General features: G+C 40.4%; 1 protein-coding gene across 1 annotated transcript in view; it reads left to right on the top strand.

The window, feature by feature from the left end:
- STAG2 (stromal antigen 2) overlaps positions 1–25,200 on the top strand; it is a 613,131-nt gene that overhangs the window by 386,423 nt on the left and 201,508 nt on the right. The window contains 2 exon segments of the mRNA XM_033944545.1: positions 14,641–14,728; positions 14,864–14,944. Coding sequence (XP_033800436.1) covers positions 14,641–14,728; positions 14,864–14,944 — 169 coding nt within the window.

Raw genomic sequence — 25,200 nt, 5'->3', positions numbered from 1 at the left:
CTTTTGGTACAATCCCTTATCCTTGGACTAATAGGCTACTGCAACATACTATACCTCCCATGTATAGTGACCATGATAAAACAATTACAAACTATACAAAATACAGCCCTAAGACTCATCTACTCATTGAAAAAATATGACCACATCACAGAAGCATACCATAACTCTCACTGGCTTCCAATACAAGCAAGAGTACACTTCAAATTCTATTGCCTACTATTCAAAGCTATCAACGGAGAAAGCCCAACCTACTGAAATAACCAACTCAATCCTCATCCAAGCACAGGAGAACCCACTCACTTTTCACACACCCATCATCCAAAATGTCAAACGAAAAAAATACTATATGACAACCTAATAGCCACCAAAGCAGCTAAACTAGACAGACAAGTCACCATTCTGTTGTCATCGACCACAGAATACAAAACCTTCAAGAAAGATACTAAAACCCTACTCTTCAAAAAATACATAAAACCTATCTAATACGACCAATTCCTACCTAAACCCCACCTACCCACTCTACACCCTTAATATACTCTAATATGCTTCTAACTACCCAACTAATGCTAAAATGCCTCCTTTTACCCAACACTTACCACCTTAAGATCCCGACAACTCTTTGGTAATTCTTATTACCCAACACTTATCACCTTAAGATCTTGACAACTCTTTGGTAATTCTTATGTAACTCTTATGACATCTTATGCTATTCCTGCAAATTTTTATGTAAATTTTTATGTAATCTCTGAAAACTTTTATGTAATCCGCCTTGAACTGCAAGGTATTGGTGGAATAGAAATCATTAATGTAATGTAATTTGGGTTTTTTTTAAGTTGACAATTCAGCCCAGGTCCTCCAGTATATGGAGCACTGTCACTATGGGATTGAGCCCATGTTCCAAGGGTGCTCTGAGCAACCAGGCAGCCAGATAAGGGGAACCCACAACTCCATCTTCCTCAGAGGAGCACTACTAACACCATCACTGTGGTGAAGGTCCGAGGTGCGGTTGCCAGCCCAAAAGGCAGGGCTGAAAACTGTCAAAGCTGATCCAGCACATGAAACTGCAGAAGCCTGCGGTATTCTAGAAAAATGGGGATGTGTAAATTCACCTCCATAAGATCCAGGGAGGCCAGAAAGTCCCCCAGAAACTTTGCTGGAAGGACCAACCACGTAGCCTCCATCCTGAACCGAGGAAGCTTGAGAGCCAGATGGAATTGCTGCAAAATCAGAATCTGTCTTCAATCTGTTGAACCTATCTTAGGAACAATAAACTAAACAGAGTATCTGTCTGAACTGAATGTTAGCTTGGCACCGGCTCTACTGCTTGAATATCCATCAAGCGCTGAACAGCAGCCTGGAGTGAGCTCATTGTGTTGGGGCTCCCAACAGGAGAAGACACAAACTAGTTTGACAGAGGTAGGGCAAATCCAGCTTGTAGCCCAACTGAATACATTCCATGACTGGACTTTAATAATATACCGCCAGGCAGATCGAAACTCCGAGAACAGAAACCCCTATCTGTACAGGGGCCCTCGGCTTCCTGGCATTATTGAGTCATTCAGGCAGACAGACAGGCAGACAGAGCACTCCTATAGCCTGGAACCATGAGAAATCTTTGCAGAAAAGATGGAGAATCTTGTTTGTTGTCATGAAAATTTTGGCAGGAGCCACACAAGGGAAAATTCACAGCATGCTCTACTATCCAGTAAGTCTTCGTGTGATTGGCCATTACCAAACACATGAGGTCAACAACAACGGCCCCTGAAAAGGTAGCCACGCAAGAGTTGCCTTGGAGGTGAAATCAACATCCCACTGTCGAACCCAGTGCAAAAGGGCATCGAAGCCATCTGCCATGTAGTCCATCTCAGCCCACAAAAGATGAGGAAAAGATGTTTGTAGCTGAGCTAGACAAGGCGTGCCACAAAGGACATAGGTACCGCAGCTCTAAGGGCTAAATTAGCTGGTTCAAAACTTTCCGGAGAACTACATCCACCCGGCTGATTTGCATAGCTTGCAACACAACTGTCCCATCACTAGGGAGAGAGTTATGCTGGGTCATCTGAGCCATCAGGGAATCTCCCATTGGGTTCCACAAAAGCTGCGGACACTCCTGTGCTCAAGGATGCAAGCTGGACATAGCCCGAGTTTTCCATAAAGGACCCTCATGAGAGTCATACCCGGATGCCAGGAAAGTTCACAGATTGTGAACAAACACTGCAGAGCCAGGGAGAAGTAGTTAAAGAAATGAAAGGAGCAGGCTGGGTATCCATACTCAACCCCTGTAAAGATGCAGCAATTAGATCTGGTAATGCCTCAAATAAACAGAGTTAACTGGATGAAGGAGCTGAAAATCATCAGCGTAGGTGAAAACTGAGAACCAGATAGATTGGCACAGAGTTAGTAAAGTATCTGTGAAGATATTGAATAAAAGGGGAGATAGTATTAAGCCTTGAGGGATTCCGTGGTTGTTGGTTGAAGTTTTTGAAATTGAATTGTTAAATTTAACCCTTGAGGTTCATTCTGAAAAGTAAGATTTGAACCATGCCTGAACTGAACCGCTTATGTCTGTTGACTCGAGCCTTTTTAGTAAGAGATGATGGTCGATCGTATTGAATGCGGCAGATAAGTCCAAAGATATAAGAATAGTAGATCAATGGTGATATAGATAGTAAAGAATGGATGAAGTCAAGCCAATCAGAGAGTGTTTGGTAGAATGATTTTGATTAAAACCTGTCTGATTAGGATGAAGGACTGTGGTTGTCTTGACAAACTCAGAAAGTTGATTGAACACGATGCGCTCTGTTAATTTAGCGAGGAATGGATATTAGCTATAGGCCGGTAGTTAGAACAGTTGCTGTGGTTTCCTTTTGGGTCTTTTTATTATGGGGTAAATGAGTGATTAATTCCCTGGGAGGGATTCAGAAGTAAGACTGTGCGAAATGATTGTTTGAATGAATGGACCGAAATAAGAGAAGAAACGTTTTAGAATCAAAGGGGTATCGTCTCGGCTTTGGCACCTTTAGTGTTTAAACTTAGTAGAAGGTGTTGAAGATCGCTAATTGATGGGATGGAGAAGTTAGCACATTTTGATATGGGCATGGAACGATTAGAATCTGTTGGCTCGTTTTCTTGCCCGACTTTGTTGGAAATCTGGATATGTATGTTGCTTATTTTTTTTGGTAAAAAAGTCTGCCAACTCTTGAGCTGAGGGCAAAAGATTACCTTTTGGACTCTTTTTGTTTGAATTCTGTTAAAGTTTTTAAGATTGAAAAGAAAGTGGACTAATTTCTTGCTTTCTTCATTCAATTTCTATAATAATAATTTATTTTAGCCGTATTGATTTTCTTTTTATAGAAATCCGCCTACTCTTAAGTATTTAGACAAATTTGATGGAGTTTTGTTTTGTCGCAATTTTCTCTTCAGTGAGCATAGTTGTTTTTTTATTAAACCCAGTTCAGGAGAGTACCATGGGTTTTGAATTTTTCTTGTATGAGTGATTATAAGTGCCAGCTTATCCATAAGCATCCTACTTGCTTTTTCCGATTTAGAGCTTTGTTTTTCAGTAGGGATGTTACAAAGATCTAGAGAACAACATGGGGAAATAATTTGTCCCCGTCACTGCCCCGTCCCCGCGACCACTGTCCCTGCCTCTTCCCTTGACTACTATCCCTGAAGCATCCATACAAGCTTCAGTACTGCAATATTTAGCTTATTCCTTCCTTATAAATCAAAGTTCTGGCTGCTGAACTAGAGAAAGAGATGTTCAGCTGGTAGGGCTTTGTTTATAAATTTTTATCAACACAACTAATATACCACTTTATCCTAAAGCAAAAAAAAGGAAATAAATGAATAGAAATTTTTTTTTCTACCTTTGTTGTGTGGTTTCTGCTTTCCTCATCTTCACATTCAATTCCTTCCATCCACTGTCTGTCTTCTTTCAGCGTCTCCCATTTGCTCTGTTATAGTGCCTCTCCCTTCACCCCCCCAAATTGATCTGGCACCCATCTTCTTCTCTCCGCTCCCCCCATAGTCTGGCATCTCTGTCATCTTCCCTTCCAGCGTCTTCTCTACAGTCTGTCTTTCCCATTTCCCTTCAGCGTCTTCTTGTCTTCCCTAATCCCCATTTCCCTTCAGTGTCTTCTGCCCACTCTGTCTTCCCCATTTCCCTTCAGCATCTTCTCCCCTTCACCACCCTTCCTTCTCACTACCTCACTGCCCTTCACCACCCCTCGCGCAGCCCGAGAATCTCCCTCCCTCACCCTTACCTTTGCGGTGCGTTAGTAAAGTAACTTGCCAAGAAATTTGCCACTCCTGATTTTCAACGGATGCCCTCTTGTTGCCGTGGGTCCTTTAAGGAAAAAGAGATCCTCTTCCACCTCGATACGGCCTGTGACATATTTGAACGTCTCGATCATGTCTCCCCTCTCTGCGTTCCTCGAGTGAGTACAGCTGCAACTTACCCAGTCATTCCTCATACGGGAGATCCTTGAGACCTGAGACCATCCTGGTGGCCATTCGCTGAACCGACTCAACTCTCCGCACATCTTTTTAATAATGCGGCCTCCAGAATTGTACACAGTATTCCAGATGGGGTCTCACCATGGATCTGAACAACGGCATTATGACCTCAGGCTTACGGCTGACGAAACTTCTACAGATACAGCCCATGATTTGTCTAGCCCTGGATGAAGCTTTCTCCACTTGATTGGCAGTCTTCATGTCTTCGCTAATGATCATCCCCAAGTCACGTTCTGCTACAGTCCTTGCTAGGATCTCACCATTTAGGGTGTAAGTCCTGCATGGATTTTTGCTGCCAAGGTGCATGACCTTGCATTTTTTGGCATTGAAACTTAGTTGCCAAGTCTTTGACTAATGCTCCAGCAGGAGTAGGTCCTGCGTCATACTGTCGGGCATTAAGCTTTTGTCGGGCACTGTGCTTTCATCTGTTGTGCGGTTGCCTACCATGTTGCATAGTTTGGTGTCAACGGCGAATAATGTAATTTTACCTCGAAGCCCCTCAGCCAAGTCTCTTACGAAGATGTTAAATAGAATCGGGCCCAAGATTGAGCCCTGCGGCACTCCGCTGATCACCTCCGTCGTATCGGAGAGGGTACCATTTACCACTACCCTCTGAAGTCTACCACTAAGCCAGTCCCTAACCCATGCGATTAATGTTTCACCCAGTCCCATCGAACCCATCTTGCTCAATAACCTGTGGTGTGGGACGCTAACAAACGCTTTGCTGAAGTCCAAGTACACGACGTCCAATGACTCCCCTATATCAAGCTTTCTTGTTACCCAGTCAAAGAAGCTGATCAGATTTGATTGGCAGGACCTTCCCTTTGTAAAACCATGTTGATGGGGATCTCGTAGATTCTCCTCGTTCAGGATCGTATCCAATTGGCGTTTGATTAGTGTTTCCATAAGTTTACTCACTATCGATGTGAGACTCACCGGTCTATAATTCTCAGCCTACGTCCTGCATCCCTTTTTATGGAGTGGAATGACGTTAGCCATTTTCCAATCCAACGGGACTCTTCCTGTACTTAAGGAAAGATTGAAGAGCGCGGATAACGGTTCCGCCAGGACGTCACTCAACTCCCTGAGCACCCTGGGGTCTAGTTTGTCCGGTCCCATAGCTTTGTTCACCTTGAGTCTTGATAGCTCCTCGTAGACACTGCTGGGCGTAAACTCAAAATTTCGATACTGGTCTTCCGAGTTTTCCCTCGTGGGCAGCTGAGGACCGGATCCCGGCCTCGCAAGTGAAGACCGAGCAGAAGTATTCATTTAAAAGTTTGGCTTTGTCGGAGTCCGATTCTATATAGTTCCCGTCGGATTTCCTAAGGCGTACTATTCCATCTGTGTTTCTTTTTCTGTCACTAATATACCGGAAGAAGGATTTATCGCTCTTCTTGATGTTCTTCGCAAGGTTCTCCTCCATTCGGAGTTTGGCCTCCCTGACTGCCGTTTTGACCGCTTTTGACTTTGCCAGATAGGCTTCCTTGGATTCTCGCTTCCCTGAATGTTTGTAGAGGATGAACGCTCTTTTCTTCTTTTTTATGAGGTCTGAGATCTCCGCAGAGAACCACTGTGGTCTATTGTTTCTTCGCCGTTTACTTACTGATTTGACGTAGCGATTGGTTGCTTCATGTAAGGTTGATTTCAGAGTTGACCACATTACCTCTACATTATCTGTTTCGGCATGGTTTTGCAGTGCCCGATGGACGATATCTCCCATACTTTCAAAGTTTGTGCCCTTAAAGTTGAGGACCTTGGTTGATGTGCTTGACTTAGTGAAACCTTTCCTGAGGTTGAACCATATCATGTTGTGGTCAACCTCAGGAAAGGTTTCACTAAGTCAAGCACATCAACCAAGGTCCTCAACTTTAAGGGCACAAACTTCGAAAGCATGAGAGATTTCGTCCATCGGGCACTGCAAAACCATGCCAAAATAGATAATGTAGAAGTAATGTGGTCAATTCTGAAATCAACCTTACAAGAAGCAACCAACCGCTACATCAAATCAGTACGTAAACAGCAAAGAAACAATAGACCACAGTGGTACTCCTCTACTGAAACATTGTGTTGTGCTGAGTGGCTGTATTCTTAACCAGAGGTTGCATTGCACAAGGCTTTTTTGTTAGAAATTTATTCGAGGTTTTTTTTTATGCCAGTGACTTGATTATACCCCGTATAGTTCTCCATTTTTTGTAGCCGCTGGTGGAGGAGGGGCTCTGAGACTTTTTCCTACCTCGAGGTAATTTCTGACGCTTAAGCTGTTTTAGGTGTTTAACCCTGGTTTTGGAATACAATTTTTGTGATCATTGCCCTTCTTCTATTTTAGGGCTTTGTATTTCTCATTATGATCGTGTGTTTGCTGAATTTTGAGAGAGTAAGTTTGTAGTTATATATATATACTTCGAAATATATATATATATTTCTCATTTACTTGAGTTGTTTATACAAGTGATAATAGTGACAGAATGAATACAATTTGAAAGAAAAATGGATTGATGATAAAAATTGTAATAAGTATTTATTAATATTGATTAAAATAAATGTGTTTGAGTGGTGATGGTAATAAAATGAGAATGGTATAAGTGGGTGATTAGGAATATGAGTGAAAAGTGTGTGGTGTAAAATAAAGATTATAACTATACCTCAGCACTATGTCCACAAATCAACAAAATAATAAAAGCATCATTCGCAACTATGAGAAACCTAAGACAAATTCGAAAATTCTTCAACAGGAAACAATTCCAACTTTTGGTACAATCTCTTATTCTTGGACTAATAGACTACTGCAACATATTATACCTCACCTGCCCAGCGGCCATGATAAAGCAACTACAAACAATACAAAATACAGCCCTAAGACTCATCTACTCATTGAAAAAATATGACCACATCACAGAGGCATACCACAACTCACACTGGCTCTCAATACAAGCAAGAGTACACTTCAACTTCTATTTCTTACTGTTCAAAGCTATTAACGGAGACAGCCCAACCTACTGGAACAACCAACTAATTCAAGCCACCTCAACCAGACAAAGAAGAACCCACTCACTATTCACACATCCACCAATCAAAAATTTCAAACAAAGAAAACTATATGACAACCTAATGGTTAACAGAGCAGCAAAACTAGACAGACAAATCACCAATCTGCTGTCTTCAACTACTGACTACAAAACCTTCAAAAAAGAAATAAAAACTCTACTCTTCAAAAAATACATAAAACCTATTTAACACGACCAGTTCCTTCCCAAGCTCCACCTACCACACTGTCTACTCCTATCAAATCTAAAATGTAAAAAATACCCAACATGTACTACTTTAATTTCTTGATAATTCTTATGTAATCCGCCTATATACTTGTAACTTTATGACAATTCTTATGTAATCCGCCTTGAACCGCAAGGTAATGGCAGAATAGAAATCACTAATGTAATGTTATATGGATAATATAATAAAAAATACGAGGGTGAGTCTAAACAGAAAGTGGATTACTGGTGTGGGTAAAACTGAAACCATTTGAGAAATTCAGAATGATAAATGGCTCTGGAACATGAAATTTATTTATTTTAAAAAATTTATACCGCATAAAACCTAAGTGGTTTACATAAGAACATAAAAATAAAACATTACTTACATAATCATCAAAGCCACCTTATTCTGCACCTCCTTACAAAGACCTCAAAAATCAAATAGTGCCTCTAGATTTTTAAATGTGGAATTATAAAATTCTACATATACTGTCACAAAGCCTCTCTTCCCATCTCCCAGCATCACTAATCTCTAGAAAATGTATTGCATTACATAAAAGCATTCACAAGCAGTTGAGCCTTCAACAGTTTTTTTTAAAACCAAATCTAAATGCACATAAACACAAAGATCCTGTTAAAGCATTCCGTAGTTTTACTCCTCCTACTGACAACATGGCACCACCTATCCTAGAATGAGTAATCATCCTATCTCTGTTCAGATTTAATTTCATGCTTGTTTCTTGGCTGGTAAATTTCTAACTACTCCTGAAATACAATTGGAGATACATGGTACCTGATGTAATGTATATTTTATATTAAGAATATTATATTGTAATTATATTGTAATTGTATATTGTATATACAATTGTATATTATATTCTATTAGATTATTATATTGAATGAGAATATTTTATATTGTACTCTTTGCTGTATTGGTAACCGATTTAGCTGTTTCAGAATTGGTGTTATATGAGTCATTCTAGATACACCAGTAATAAGCCTTGCTGCTGAATTCATCAGTAGTTGCAATGCCCTCATCCTTACTTTCACAACCACCTTAAAATCAACGCTTGCACCACAGTGCGAAAATCATGATACTGAAGCATTGGTTTTTTAACCTATACATTTACAACATTTGCAACTGCATGTACCCCATCTGAATTGTCTTCAGTATTTGATTTCCCATTGTCAATGACTTATCCAAGCACACCCCTGACATATTCATATCTTTTTTTAACCGATAATTGCTCTCCCATCACATTTACATTCTCCAATTCTAAACAGTCCTTTGGGTTTTTTATAATCATCACTTCTTGTACAATCCCTCTGGAGGCTGAACTAGAGGGGTCCTGGTGGTCGTGATCTGAGGTGACAGGGAAGGTGAGGCGGTCAGAAGACCTGAAAAATGCAGTTTAATCAGCTCCTGAGGTACTGATTTTCCTATGCTTGTAGAAATGCATTGCAGCACATGTGTCTGTGGTGTTGGTGAGTCACAGAGTTCGACGATTTTGGAGGATGCTCAAATTGGGGTTTTGGGAGGTTTCCTTGCATGCCCTAGTCCCCCCACCTGTAAAATCCTAAAATCGCCGTTTTTAGCATTTCCTGCGTTTTTAACGGCCGTTTATCTGTCAAAATCGGCACCCGCAGGGGCCATCTTGGATTTTCTTTAAACTTTTTAAAACTATATTGTTTGGACTTAGAAGCTTCGTTTTTGCTCCAAACTTCACAGATGGCCACTTCAGGACAGGATGGCATGGATTCATGCCTAAATGTGGCAGATGTCTTGCAGTTTTGCAGCCATGTATTCTGTGCACCACCGCCCGCAAGGGGCATAAACCGTGTGTGGATTCTGCACTATCCTCCTCCAGAGAGGCCCTGCTTTCCTCCAATTCTGCCAGAGACACTAGCATCCAGGATGCCAAAATTGGGTGAGGAGGGTACTTTTGCGAAACACAAGCACAGTTCCGGGGAAAGTCTCATAAGTCTTGAAACCATTCCGAATCTGAGTCCCGCAGATCAGCTCTGGCCACAGGGGACTATTTTCCGCCAGAATTTGTGGATATGATGTATCAGGCTTTCACGACTACCAGGACCCCTTTAGTTCAGCCTCCAGAGGAGATATACAAGAAGGAAGATTAGCAGAAGCAAGAAACCTAATCTTTCAATCCATCCATTCCACAATCTACTCCATGTAACCTTGCAAACACTTCTCCATCTCATGGGCATCTTTACCTACTGGGAAAAAATAGTATATCATCTGCATACAGCCTATATTGTACTCCTAACTTCTGAAACACAACTCCTAATATGGACATACAAATATTGAAAAGTGTGGCTGAAAGAGTCGAACCCTGTGGTACACCTCTTTTCACATCCATGGTCCTAGATACTTTAAATGATATTAAAAACTCAATGTAAAAGTGGGGCTTAAAACCTAATAAACTCAGAAAGTACTTACAGTGCAAAAAACATACTAGGTGAAGCTTGTATAGAAATAGCATCTCATACGTGGAATAGTCTGAAAATATATATGAATTTCTTTGACACTTTAAATATAACATCAAGGGTATGGGATGACTTAATATGATATTCATATTCCTTAAATTGAAAGTTTCTTTGCGGCTAAATAATTTTTGTTGTTAAATACCATACTTCACACATGGTTGCATGTAAGGATTTGTTCACTTCTAAAAACATCTTGATCACCATTTGTACCAATAATCACCCACTCATACCATTCTCATTTTATTACCATAACCATTTGGACATATTTAATCAATATTAATAAATACTCTTATTACCATCTTTATTTTCAATCCATTTCTCACACACATTTTATTCATTCTGCCACTATTATCACTTGTACACATCCATTTCAATCAAAATTCATCCATATTTTCCTCACTCCTTCAAATATCACTGGGAAGGCACAGATTTACTGAAGCATAGATCATGTTGGGTCCCACTGACAAACACGATCATAATCACATCACAATTGAAAACAGCACACTGGTTGCCCATTACAGAATCACTTACAAACTACTACTTTTATTCTTTAAAGTGCATAATACAGGGAAACATACTTATCTTTCTCATTACCTAGTGCAATATTCGCCATCTCGGACATTTAGCTGTGGAAACCCTGAGGCAACATTAAGATCTCTCAACCAAAATCAGCTAACTGTGCCCAGTTATAAAAAGATAATACATGAGCATACAAAAAATTTGATATTCTCAGTACAAGGACCTCAACTATGGTATCTATTGCTCCCATACCTGCATTTTCAGACATCCCTTACTCAATACAAGATTGACTTAGACTTTTCTTTTTATCGATGCATTCAACTGACCTCCAAATTTTTATAGACCCAACTGTGAAATCCTTGATGAACAACAGGACAAATCTGTCATGTGTACTCCCACTATCTTTCCTATTTTTATTGTAGTTTAGTCCCTCTTTTCTCATACTCAGTTGTATGTGCATCATCATCTCCCAAAACATGGAAAAAGGCAATCATTTACCCCATAATCAAAGATCATAAAATCAGCGTACAAGAATTGTTAAATTACCGACCCATAGCGAATATCCCTTTCTTGGCTAAGCTTACCGAAAAAATCATCTTCCGCCAAATTTCTGACTTCATGGAAAAGACCAAAGTGTTTCATCTGAATCAAACCAGTTTCCGTCAACACCACTCCACAGAACTTTCACTCATAGGCCTGACCACAAAAATACTTTATCATTTTGACCACCACCAATCAGTTCTACTCATGTCCTTAGACCTCTCTTCAGCATTTGACACGATAGATCACAAGCTTCTTCTGTCACGTCTCAACAAAATCGGTATCACAGATCAGGTTATGGATTGGTTCTCATCATTCTTTTCAGAACGGACCTCTAAAATAACCTTTAATGCAACAACCACAGATTCTTTTTTAGATCGAATATGGCATCCCACAGGGTTCGAATCTATCACCTTTACTTTTCAATACTGTATTTTCTTAGCCTCTCTATTAATTCTAGGTCAATCGATTGGTTTCACAATGTTCGCTTACTCAGATGATGTTCATCTAATTCATCCTATCGATTTAAATAACCCGGATGAGGTAACAATTATAAATCAGAAATTGGAAAAAATTAAGTCATGGCTAGATTTCAACATGTTGTCCCTCCACATTGAAAAATCCAAACTAATGATTTTTCCCATCAGAGAGGGATTGTCTCTACAGGCCCCTCTAAAAACTCAAATCCCTCTCTATCAAAGTGGTATCGTCTTTAAAATTGTTAGGAGTTACCTTTGATAAATTCCATTTTCATCTTCACATTAGTACAGTGGCCCAGCGCTGTTTCTACCGTTTACGAATGATCGGTTCTCTTTCTAAGTTGCTTGAACCTTCATCTCTGAACACCCTGATCCATTCTCTTGTGATCTCTTGCATAGACTATTGCAATGCCCTTTATAAAGGCATAACTAAAAAGGAAATAAGACTATTCCAAATTAGCTTTGGATATTTAGTGCCAGGCTAATTCTGCCCGTGAAAGGAAATTTGAAGAGTATGGTTTCTTGACCTTCTGGGGTCTAGGGGTTGGAGACTGGCCAGAAACTCATGTAGGTTCTGTCAGAATATTGACTGGGACCTGCATAAGACCCAGTAGCTAGCACATGCCAAATTTGCTTTGGATATTTAGTGCCAGGCTAATTCTGCCCAAATTTGCTTTGGATATTTAGTGCCAGGCTAATTCTGCCCAAATTAGCTTTGGATATTTAGTGCCAGGCTAATTCTGCTCATGGCAGTCAATGTTAAAAACAAAACGCTGACAGCTGCAGGTTGAATATTGACTAGTGAATTGTTTGAGCCACAAATCTTCTAATAAGGTACAGCACAACTCTTTATTTCCACCTGCTGCTTGATGGACACATAACCAAGTAGTTCATGAACTGATATGGTGTCACTAAAGGAAAGAAAATTAACAGATAAGACTTAATTTCTCTTTTAGATTTGGGGGAAAAATTTGGGTGAATGGCAGATGAATCAGATCTGCTTATAAATATCTAACACACCTACTGAATAACATTTATAGGGTGGTTTTTTTTTTCCAGATCTCATAGCTTTGCAAATCTGCCCTAAATGTAGAGAAGTTAGTTAGCTTTCTCATGAAATTAACGATGGAATATAAATCCAAATTTCATGTAGCTGTCAACATATTTTGTCCATTTTCTGCAGGTTTTATTTAACACACTGAATAGTTTAAATCAATTGTTTTATTCTGATTACACCTTTCTTTGCTGCTAAAAATCATTAGTGACAGGATCACAGGTGTTACATAATTATTTGAACAAAGAAGAGAGAGTGGACCATGGTCAATAAATTTTGAGAATCAAGTAGGAAGAAGAGAGAGCCAAGACTATTTGTGCAAAAGAAAAAAAAAATAGGGACAGATAGTTGAGGGGTTTCCACTGGGTATCTCTTATAATAAAGATATAGGTAAAATTCAAGAAAATGAAGAATATATTCTTGTTAATTATTTTCTATTTAATAGCATGATTTTGTACAGTAAGCCTCCAGGTGGTAAATGATAATGCAACAAATCAATTATAATTGTAGTGGAAACAGTCAAGCTGGTATGTAAGAAAGTCTAAGCTTTACCTACAGTGCAGACCTCAGATATTAAGAATCCCTTTGCTAATCGTTGAATCAATTGACAGCTGGTCTAGTATTGTGTAGATCCCATGCTGTGCTTGCTCAAATTTTTTGTTTTTTTTATTTCCATGAAAAGCTCTGGGATGTACAAGTGACTAACATGCCCAGGGCATGCAATTTATGTCTTTGACACTGCTGAGCTGCTATCAGGGAGCAAACATTTCAGCAAAGTATGGCCCCCTTTTACTATACAGTGGTAGAGGTTTCTACCGCGGCCCAGAGCACTAAATGCTCTGATGCTCATAGGCTTAGTAAAAATGTTTGAGGGGGGAGTATATTACTTTTCCCTGTTGTGTACTAGAAGCTGTGTGAATCTTGGAGGAAAATCTTTCTCATTATTTTTCATATTATTGTATTTTTCTATACTGTTCATTGTTTCACATAAAAGTAATTAACAAACTAAGCAACACAATCATAAAACAGCTAGAGAAATACTATCAGAAGATTTAAAAACTTAGACAATAACACAGCTACTTAGAAAAAATATGTAGTGCAGTAAACCATGTTTTACATCCATCCTGTAAAAAAACCCTCTAGCTAGAGTTAAACTTTTCCTCAGAACTTCAGTATAATCATAGGCACTGCAAATAATTATAAAGTTCTTGATCTTGGAGCTCCTTTTACTAAGCTTCGGTAGCGTTTTTAGTGCGCGCTGAAGATTAGCGTGCGCTAACCCCCGCGCTACATAGAAAATACTAACGCCAGCTCTATGGAGGTGTTAGCGTCTAGTGCGCAGGGCATTGTAGCGCATGCTAAAACCACTAGCACAGTTTAGTAAAAGGAGCCCTTAGTGTTAAGGAAGAATATAAGAAAGTAATAGAGAAAATTTATTTCACATCAGTTTTATCAAGGTCTGAAAAACTCTTCAGAACTCAGAGCTTAAAAAGGTGCTCAATTTACTTACTAATTAGAGTTTAAAAAATGAGTTTCAGATAACTTCATTAATCTGTGTGTGCTACCTTTTAAAGGGCTAATAAAACCAGCATATCTTACAATATACACTTGAAGCTTCATGCTATCCCAACCTACTGTAGGCTATACTTTACAAGAGTATTAGTTCTAGCATATTTTAAATGTGTGTTTTGTGTTCTGTCTTTTATATGACTTAATACAAACACAAAACATAATAAAACTATGCATTCTTACATTTTATATATATTGTTTGCAGTGCTCACGATCTTTCAAGGTGGGATTTGTTTGGTAGCAACTACAAACTGTTGAAAACTGGTATTGAAAATGGAGATATGCCAGAACAGGTATGTATTTATTTTATTTCTAAGATTTATTTACTGCCATTTTGAAGAAGTCAACTCAGGGTAGTTTACAACACATTCTTATTTGTATTAGAAATATAAAGAACATATTTTTTATTTCTGACTCTCTATTTGCAGATTGTCATTCATGCATTGCAGTGTACTCACTATGTAATACTTTGGCAGCTAGCAAAAATTTGTGAGAGCGGTTCCACAAAGGTAAGTCATTCCTGTAATGATGTGAGCACATGTTGGGTGTAGTTTTGGTGTCATAGTTCATTATTAGCCTGTTGAAAGATTACATTAGTAGGTTGTCACAATAGCTGCTAATGTGTAGAGATGGAATGGTTTTCTTTTTCTTAAAATATTTAAATCTTTTAATCTAAGTAAGCTCTTCTAAAAATATTGGCTCTGCAGCTTTTGACTCTTTCACTAGTCAGTTGATCTATTAGGAGCTAGTTTACTACAGAATGCTGGTGTTTGCTGAACAGCATTGATAAGTCACAAATGACATTCCAGTGCAATAAGAATTGGTATGCTGTCCATTCTCACAAGCATACTGCAGAAAGATGTCAGTTACAGCTTTTGAAACCTCTTAATTCTCCCAGGAGTCTGCTGCCCCCTTCAGCTTCTCTTTCAGCAGGCGAGCATGAAATGTGCCTTCTGATCGGCTCAGTTTATTTCTTCTTATAGTTTGTGATAGTTTTGTGGTTTTTTGCTCTAATCTGTTTTTTTTTGTGATATCACATATCCCTTTTGATAAAGATTTACTCTACCTGCATGGAGAGGAGCAGACTTGAAACCTGCAGCTGGCAGGTATACCCTTCTGGGACCTGTTTTAAGCCAGCCTACTGAAGATTAGTGGAGCTCAGGGTCCATTTCCCTGGTGTTTGTGCACCCCTATGGTCAGGGGCTAGAGTGCAGGCTGTTTAGTCACTAATAGCGTTCCTTCAGGGCATTCAAGGTGCTGGCTGCATTTCGTCTCCCCCTTTTTTGTGAGAAGTTGGGGTAGATTGAGGATTGGTCCATGGAGGTCCGACCAGCAGCCGAAAGATCCTTGCGAAATGGCTGAGTGACTACTATCCCAGAGTTCATTAATCCGCTCTGGCAGGTGTATGCGCACGTCCAAAATATGCAGTTTAGGTCCGCTGAAGAGCGACCATCAATTGCACGCCTCTAAGAATCCTCAGAGCCCTTCTATGGGAACAGAGCTCCTTCCTGACTCTGATTGTCAATTGGACAGGGATTCAGTGGATGAAAGTTCATTTTGATTCCCTTACTATCTCAAAGAGAGGCATCACTGATGGGACATTCAGCCTTCTATGTTAAGGATCAGGATGGAGTCTCAGCCAAGGATCTAGGAGAGGATTCCTTCATAAAGTGACTGTTCAAGTCTTTGGCTCTGCCAGAAATTATTTATGAGTCTCTTTGTGAGCTTAAAATTGATCTGTCTCGGCCCCAGTCATTTCAGTGTTCTCAGCCCATGTCTTATCAATGGCATCCAGATGTGAAACTCCTGGTTACAGAGCCTGAGAGGTCCCAGAAGGCTCTAAGGGGTGGAATCCTCTGGATCAAGGGCTGTATCCTCTGAATCAAGAGTACCAGCAAATGTTTGCTATGCCAAAGGTTGACTCCCTGGTGGAACAGGTGGCTAAAGACACATCCTTACCCAGTGAGGGAGGAGTCATGCTGAAAAGAATACACAGGACCATAGGGTGGATATGGTCCTCAGAAGGCAATTTGAAGCCCCGACCCTGGGAGTTAAGTGGTGTCAGCAGTCTTTTTATTAGCACGTGCCTGCCAGTCATGGCTGCGAACCCTGGACATTACAGCGGCTGAGCCATTACCTCAGCTCGTGCTGGTGGGGTGGACTATGTGGCTGACAGACGGAAGAAGTAGATAGAGATTAAATAGTAGACATTCAGAATATATCAAAAAAAGGGAAATCTTGCTAATAGGTGATTTTAACATGCTGTATGTTGGTTGGGGTCTTCTAGAAGTAAGGAGATTCTGGATTCTCTACAAGGAGAACTGTTCCAGCAGTTGGTAATGGAACCCAAACAGGATGGGGTCATACTGGACTTAGCACTAACAAACAGGGAAAATGTTTCTGATGTTACAGTGGGTGCGCATCTGGCATCCAGTGATCACTGCATGGTACAGTTTAATATTAAGATGGGTATAGAGAGGGCTCATTCAAAAGTAAAAGTTCTAGACTTTTTAAAAACTTACTTTGATCAGATGGGGATTTACATCAAGGAATTATTGTCTGGATGGGAACGTCTGGAAGGAGTGGAAATGCGGTGGGCAAAACTGAAAGGAGCGATTGTAAGGGCGACAAGTAAAAGTAAGAGGAAAAGAAGGCTGCTTTGGTTCTCAAAAGTAGAAGCTGAGAAGGTTAGGAACAAGAGGTTAGCTTTTATAAACTACAAAAGATCACAGAAAGAGGAAGACAGGCAAAAATATCTGGAAAAGTTAAGAGAGGCTGGTCGGGTAGTCAGTAAAGCAAAGATGCAAATGGAAAAAAAAATAGCTGACAAGGTAAAACGGGGGCACAAGACATTTTTTAGATATATTAGTGATAGGAAGAAGTGCAAAAGTGACATTGTGAGACGCAAAGGTGAAGGGTAGGAATATGTAGAAGCTGATAAAGAAAAGGCTGAATTGCATAACAAATATTTCTGTTCTGTGTTCACGGTTGATGCACCAGGAGCGGGACCACAGAAGACAAACATGAATTAGGATGGAGGAGTAATAGACCCTGATCAATTTTCAGAGGGTTGTGTTCTTGAGGAGCTAGCTAAAATAAAGGTAGACAAAGCAATGGGTCTGGATGGTGTACATCTGAGGGTGCTGAAGGAAATTAGGGAAGTTCTGATAGTTCTGCTGACTGATCTTTTCCATGAGTCTCTAGAGTTGGGAGTGGACTGGAGAAGGGCGGATGTGGTCCCTCTCCACAAAAGTGGAAGTAATAAATAATAATAATTTTATTTTTTGTATACCGCCATACCCCAGGGAGTTCTAGGCGGTTCACATCAGTTAATCGAATTACAAACAGTGCAGTCATTGGAGTTAACATATTAAATGCATACGATATGAGAAAAGGAAAAGGAGGAACTTACAGGCCAAATGTGGGGGGTACAACAATCTTAAAGGATCGAATAATGAGTAAAATAGTAGTAAAAAGATAGTAATAAAATACATTAAGAAAGTCAGTCTGTGGAAAACATTAAGAATTCAGTCTATGGAATAATTGAGTTTTGATCAGCTTTCTGAAGTCAAGATAAGAGGAGGCATCAAGCACAATTTGGGCGAGCCATGAATTTAGTTTAGCCACCTGAAAAGAAAAAGTTTTTCAAAGAACCTTTTAAATTGACATAATTTTAATGAGGGAAAGGCAAACAGATGTATTCTGCAGAAGCTCTTGTTGTTTTGACTCAAGTTGAAGTGGAGGTAAAGATAACTCTGTGACATACCAAATACTGATTTGTAACAGATGCATGGTAACCAGTATAGTTTATGGTAGAAAGGGGTAACGTGTTCCCATTTGTTCAAGCCAAAGATGAGACGGACGGCTGTATTTTGAACCAGCCTCAGCTTCCTTATGGTTTTCTTAAAGGCGCCCAGATATATGATGTTACAGTAATCCAGAATGCTGAGAATGGAGGATTGTACCAGCAAGCGGAAGGAGGTGTCGTCAAAGTATTTTTTTATGGTGCGGAGTTTCCAGAGCACTGAGATACTTCTCTTAAATACTAGATCAGAATGTTTCTCCAGGGTAAGATATTTGTCTAAAGTAACTCCTAGTATTTTTAAGGATTGTTCAATACAATAATTGGACCCATTCACAAGTATCGTGGTTTCCTTAATTTTGTCGTTGGGAGCTGCCAAGAAGAATTTAGTTTTTTCTGAGTTTAACTTTAATCTAAAAGCAGACATCCAAAGTTCAACCTGATTAAGAGTAGTTGATAGGGAATTTAGAAGCTCTGATGTTAGCGGGATGACAATAGTAATGTCATCCGCGTAGATGAAGAATTTGAGCTTTAAACTCTGCAGGAGATTTCCCAAGGAGACAAGATAGATATTAAACTGGGTGGGGGACAGGGAAGGAGCCTTGTGGAACTTCACACGAGTTATCCCAGCTTAGGAGAAAGTGTCGTTCTTAAACACCTTATATGATCTATTTCCCAGAAACCAGTTGAGCACATAGCCTGAAGAAGTAGGAAATTACAGGCCGGTAAGTCTGACTTCTGTGGTAAGAAAATTAATGGAAACACTTTTAAAACAGAGTGGTCAAGTTTCTGGAATCCTGTGTATTGCAGGACCGAAGGCAACATGGATTCACTAGAGGTAGGTCTTGTCGGTCAAATCTGATCAATTTCTTTGACTGTTTGACCAGAGAATTGAATAGAGGATGTGCGCTAGATGTGGTGTATTTAGATTTTAACAAAGCCTTTGACAGTCTTCCACACAGACATCTAATAAATAAACTGAGTGCCCTTGGGATAGGTCCCAAAATGACGGGCTTGGTCAAAAACTGGTTGAAGGCAACAGAGGGTAGTAATCAATGGAGATCGCTCTGAGGAAAGGGATGTTACCAGTGGTGTGCCTCAAGGTTTTGTTCTTGGGGCCTTTTTAGCATTTTTATAAACGATATTGCTGAAAGGTTGTCGGGTAAGATTTACCTCTTTGTGGATGATACCAAAATGTGCAATAGAGTATTCTCGCCAGATGGTGTGAATATCATGAAGAAAGACCTGGCGAAGCTTGAAGAATGGTCTGAAATTTGGTAGCTAAAATTTAATGCTAAGAAATACAAGGTCATGCATTTGGGCTGCAAAAACCTGAGGTAACGGTACAGTTTAGGGGATGAAAAACTTATGTGCATGACAGAAGAGCGGGACTTGGGTGTGATTGTATGTGATGATCTTAAGGTGGCCAAACAGGTTGAAAAGGTGACGGCGAAAGCTAGAAGGATGCTAGGTTGCATAAGGAGAGGTATGGCCAGTAGGAAAAAGGAGGTATTGATGCCCCTGTATAAGACTTTGGTGAGACCTCATTTAGAATATTGTGTACAATTCTGGAGGCTGCACCTTCAAAAAGATATAAAAAGGATGGAGTCTCCAGAGGAAGGCTACAAAAATGGTTTGTGGTCTTCGTGATAAGGCATATGGGGACAGACCTAAAGATCACAATCTGTATAATTTGGAGGAAAGGTAGGAGAGGGGAGATATGATAGAGACATTTAAATACCTGCATAATGTAAATGCACATGTCGAGTCTTTCATTTGAAAGGAAACTCTGCAATGAAAGGGCATTCGGGTCTTTATCTGTCGTCATCTACTATGGCATAGGATGATGTTAAGAGGTGATAGGCTCTGAAGTAATCTGAGAAAATGCTTTTTTACAGAAAGGATGGTAGATGCATAGAATAGTCTTCCAGAAGAGGTGGTGGAGACAGAGACTGTATCTGAATTAAAAAGGATCTGGAATAGGCATGTGGGATCTCTCGGAGAGAGAAAGAGATAATGGTTACTGCTGATGGGTAGACTAGATGGGCCTATCTGCTATCATGTTTCTATGATGTAATTAGAGTCATGGTGAGAGTCTCAGTATTCTACATCTCTGCCCGACACATGCTAAGGATCAGACAATGGGCAGGTGATTCAACCTCCAAGGCTACGCTTAGCAGGCTCTTGTTCAAGGGACAAATGCTTTTTGACAAAGAGCAGGATGATCTTATGGCCAGCATGCAAGATCATCGTCCCAAGTCCTTACTGGACAGCAGACCTCAAGCAACTAGAAGCCAAAACTGGTGCTCCTTTCAGAGGTCCTGACGTTTTCACCAGTATGCTTCAGGAGACTTATCTCAGAAAACTTATCAAGTTTCAAGTTTATTTACATTTGATATATCGCTTATAAAAATATCTAAGCGATGTACAGTTAAAAACCAGCAGATTGTGGCATTACATGTAATTTCACTTAAGTTAGACAATTGACAAAACAATGTGGACAAACATGATTGGGTAGGATGGAAGGGGAAAGTTACAATTGCATTATTTGTTAGAATTTACATAGAATGGGTAATACAATAGGTATGATTAGAATGAAGCAAGAGAAAAGAAAATTAAAGACATGTAAGAATATAAAATAAATCATTTCATAAATCAAATGCATCTTGAAATAGGTAGGTTTTTAACAATTTTTTAAAAGAAATAAGATCTTTTTCATTTTTAATAAAATTTGGTAGGGAGTTCCACAAGGATGGAGCAACCACTGAAAACATATCTTTGCGTCTAGTGCCGATTATTCTTAATGAAGGAACTGAAAGCTGATTAGATAAAGATGATCTTAAGGATCGAGGAGGATTATATGGAACTAACATTTTAGAAATGAATAGGGGTTCATTTGAGATTAATGTTTTGAAAACTAGAAATAATGTTTTAAAAGTGATTCGGTGAGAAATTGGAAGCCAGTGAGATTTGATGAGTAGTGGGGTAACGTGGTCGTATTTTTTAGCTTTGTGAATTAATTTGATTGCGGTATTTTGTATAATTTGGAGTCTTCTTCTTTCTTTCTGAGATATGTTTATTAGGAGAGAATTGCAGTAATCTAATTTTGAAATAATTAACGAATGAACCAAAATATTAATAGATTTGGGATCTAAGAAAGTAGAAATAGAGCGTAGAAGCCGGAGTCTGTAGAAACAAGATCTAACTGTTTCGCTGATGTGATTATGAAATGAGAGATCTGTGTCAATTATTACTCCTAGAATTTTCATATGAGAGACAGATTCAAGAGGAGAATCGTTTAGAAAGAATGGAGCTTTTAAACGATTCTCCTCTTGACAGATTATGGAAGCCGGAAAATCCAAAATACAGGTTCCTGGGCCATAACAGGTAGCCGCTGTCATCCGACTTGCTTGCATAAGTTTTGTATTTGGAGTCGGATGACAGTGGCTACCTCGGGAGACCCTTGATAAAGTGTAATAACGCAAAACATGTCGGGTCTGGCTCCCAGGTTGGCGGACGCAGAGATAAGTACACAATATTATAAATAAGTAAATAAAAAGAGAATGGCACATAGCACTTTAAACGCACATTGAAATATATTTAAAATTATTTATGCTTCAAATATTTATGAATGCGGAATAGCCAATGATGAAGGTTACCACGTAATTCTTGCTTGGTGGTATACTACCCTGGATGGAGGCAGCCTGTAACAGCATGAGCTGGTGGCTCCACCAACAGTTTCTAGCAAAATGGATTCAATTTTAGATCGATTTGCAGATCACTCTGTCAATGAATGCCGCCTGTTCAGCTGTGGTGTGAACTTCAGTGGTCACCAGGTGCAAGGGAAATGGGCACCATCCCAGATGTGATCGATGAACAGGCTAGAACTGAGAACAGTCCACCTAACTCTGTGAAACCTACAGTCAGTTCTGGAAGGCAAAGCCACAAGAGTATTCTCACAGCAGTAACTTATGTCATAAGAATATATGAATTGCCGCTGCTGGGTCAGACCAGTGGTCCATCGTGCCCAGCAATCCGCTCCCGCGGCGGCCCTTAGGTAAAGGACCAGAGCCCTAACTGAGTCTAGCCTTACCTGCATACATTTTGGTCTAGAATGAACTTGTCTAACTTTGTCTTGAATCCCTGGAGGGTGTTTTCCCCTATGACAGCCTCTGGAAGAGCATTCCAGTTTTCAATGAAACCACTCTCAATGAAAAAGAACTTCCTTATGTTTGTATGGAATCTATCCCCTTTTAACTTTAGAGAGTGCACTCTCGTTCTCCCTAGCTTGGAGATGGTGAAAAACCTGTCTTTATCTACAAAGTCTATTCCCTTCATTGTCTTGAACATTTCAAACATGTCCCCTCTGTCTCCTCTTTTCAAGGAAGAAGAGGCCTAGTTTCTCTAATCTCTCGCTGAACGACAACTCCTCCAGCCCTTAACCATTTTAGTCGCTCTTCTCTGGACCCTTTCGAGTAGTACCGTATCTTTATTCAAGTACGGCGACCAGTGCTGGACGCAGTATTCCAGGTGGGGTCGCACCATGGCTTGGTACAGCGGCATGATAACCTTCTCCGATCTGTTCATGATCCCCCTTCTTAATCGTTCCAAGCATTCTGTTTGCCCTTTTTGTTGACCAGTACTCCCAAGTCTCTTTCCTGGGGGGGTCTTTCTGAGTACTGCACAAAACATCCTGTATTCGTGAACAAGATTTTTGTTACAGACATGCATCACCTTACACTTACCATGTTAAACTTCATTTGCCATGTCGTGCCTATTTCTCAAGCGTGTTTATGTCCTTTTGCAGGTCATCGCAATCCTCCTGCATCTTCACTACTCTGAATAACTTCGTATCGTCTGCAAATGTTATCACATCGCTCGTCGTTCCAATTTCCAGGTCAGTTATAAATTTGTTGAAGAGCATGGGTCCAAGCACCGAAACCTGCGGCACTCCACTGGTGACGCTTTTCCATTCTGAGTATTGTCCATTTACCCCCACTCTCTATTTTCTATCCGCCAACCTGTTTTTGATCCACGTGAGTATTTCACCCTCAATCCCATGGCTCGCAATTTTTTGAAGTAGTCGTTCATGTGGGACCTTGTCAAACCCCTTCTGAAAATCCATGTATACAGTGTCGACCAAGTCACCTTTGTCTATCTGCCTGTTAACTCCCTCGAAGTGCAGCAAGTTTGTCAAGCAAGATCTTCCTTTGCTGAAGCCATGCTGGCTGGTCCTCATCAGATTGTGTCCGTCAAGGTGGTCAACAATGCGGACCTTTATCAGCGCCTCTACCATCTTTCCTGGTACTGAGGTCAGACTCACCGGCCTGTAGTTTTCCAAATCTCCTCTTGAACCTTTCTTGAAGACCGGCGTAACATTTGCCACTTTCCAGTCTTCCGGAATCTTTCCCGATTTGATTGACAGATTGGTTAATAGTTGAAGCAGTTCAGCTATAACCCCTTTCAGTTCCTTGATTACCCTCGGATGGATGCCACCGGTCCAGAGGTTTATCATTTTTAAGCCTGTCAATCTGCCTTCATACCTCTTCTAGACTGATCGTCAACCCAGTCAATTTCCTGTCTTCGTTTCCTAGGTATAGTCTGTCAGCTTCTGGTATGTTGCGCATATCCTCTTCTATAAACACAGATGCAAAAAATGTGTTCAGTTTGTCGGCGATGGCTTTGTCCTCTTTCAGCACTCCCTTGGTTTTTTGACAGCCCCACTGCTTTCTTTGCGGGTCGTTTCCCCTTAATGTATCAAAAGAACGACTTGAAGTTTTTCGCCTCTTTGGCAATTTTTTCTTCGTAGTCTCTTTTGGCTCCTCCTACCGCCTTATGGCACCTGCTTTGATGTTGCTTGTGTTTTTTCCAGTTTTCGTCCATTTTTGATCTTTTCCGTTCTTTAAACGTAGCCTTCTTGTCTGTGATCGCTTCTTTCACTGCTACAGTGAGCCACGCCAGTTCCTTGTTCTTTTTCCTCTTAGATCCCTTGTTGATACGTGGTATATTTAGATTTTGCACCTCGGTAACTGTGTCCTTAAAAAGGGACCACACTTGCTCTATCGTTTTTACAGAACTTATCCTCTTCTTAATCTTCTTGCCCAGCATGAGTATCATCCCTTTGTAATTACCTTTTTGGAAGTTCAGCGCCATGGCTGTCGTTCTGGATCATTGTTTCGCCCCTGTGATCAGGTTGAAGCAGATCATATTATGATCACTGCTTCCCAGCGTCCCTGCTTCAACCTGGTCACAGGGGCAAAACAACGATCCAGAACGATGGCCATGGTGCTGAACTTCTGAAAAGGGAATTACGAAGGGATAAGACTCATGGTGGGGAGGCACCAGAAGCACATCGTTCCAACTGGAGGCAAAACTACTGTTTATTTGAGCAGAAAAGCATCTGCTGGCCATCACAGTGGCACACGTAGCCAGAGTGGGCAGTGTGTAAGTGGACTGCCTCAGCAGACAGCCATTGAACCCGGGAGAGTGGTCGTTAGCTATGTGGGTGTTCCAAGAAATTACCATAAGTTGGGGGCATCTGATATTCGATCTGATGGCAACAGTGTGCAACAAGAAAGTGCCTCGGTTTTTCAGCTGAAGATATAAGACCAGAAGTGCAGGGTTGGATGCCCTGGTGCAACCATGGCCGAAGTCCAGGCTACTATAAGTGTTTCTTCCATGGCCTTTGATAGTCTGGGTGGTCTGTTGTAGAGCATCTCACCCAGGGAAGGTGATCTTTGTGGCCCTGGATTGGCCCAGGCATGCCAGGTGTATTTGAACTTTCTCACACAGGGGCCAATTGCTCTAAAAGAACTGAGTAACTTCAGTCATAAGGCATGGCTCTTGAGTGCATGGCGTCAGTCATGATATTCAGAAGTGGTCATTACCACCCTATTGAAGGCCAAGAAACCATCCACTCTTTCTGCATATTCCAAGGCTTCAGATAATTTTTAGTGCTGGTGC

Source organism: Geotrypetes seraphini, chromosome 5 (genome assembly GCF_902459505.1).
Source record: "Geotrypetes seraphini chromosome 5, aGeoSer1.1, whole genome shotgun sequence".
Taxonomy (NCBI): Eukaryota; Metazoa; Chordata; class Amphibia; order Gymnophiona; family Dermophiidae; genus Geotrypetes; species Geotrypetes seraphini.
The sequence above is the reverse complement of the archived record's forward strand: the minus strand, read 5'-3'. Positions and strand labels throughout refer to the sequence as shown.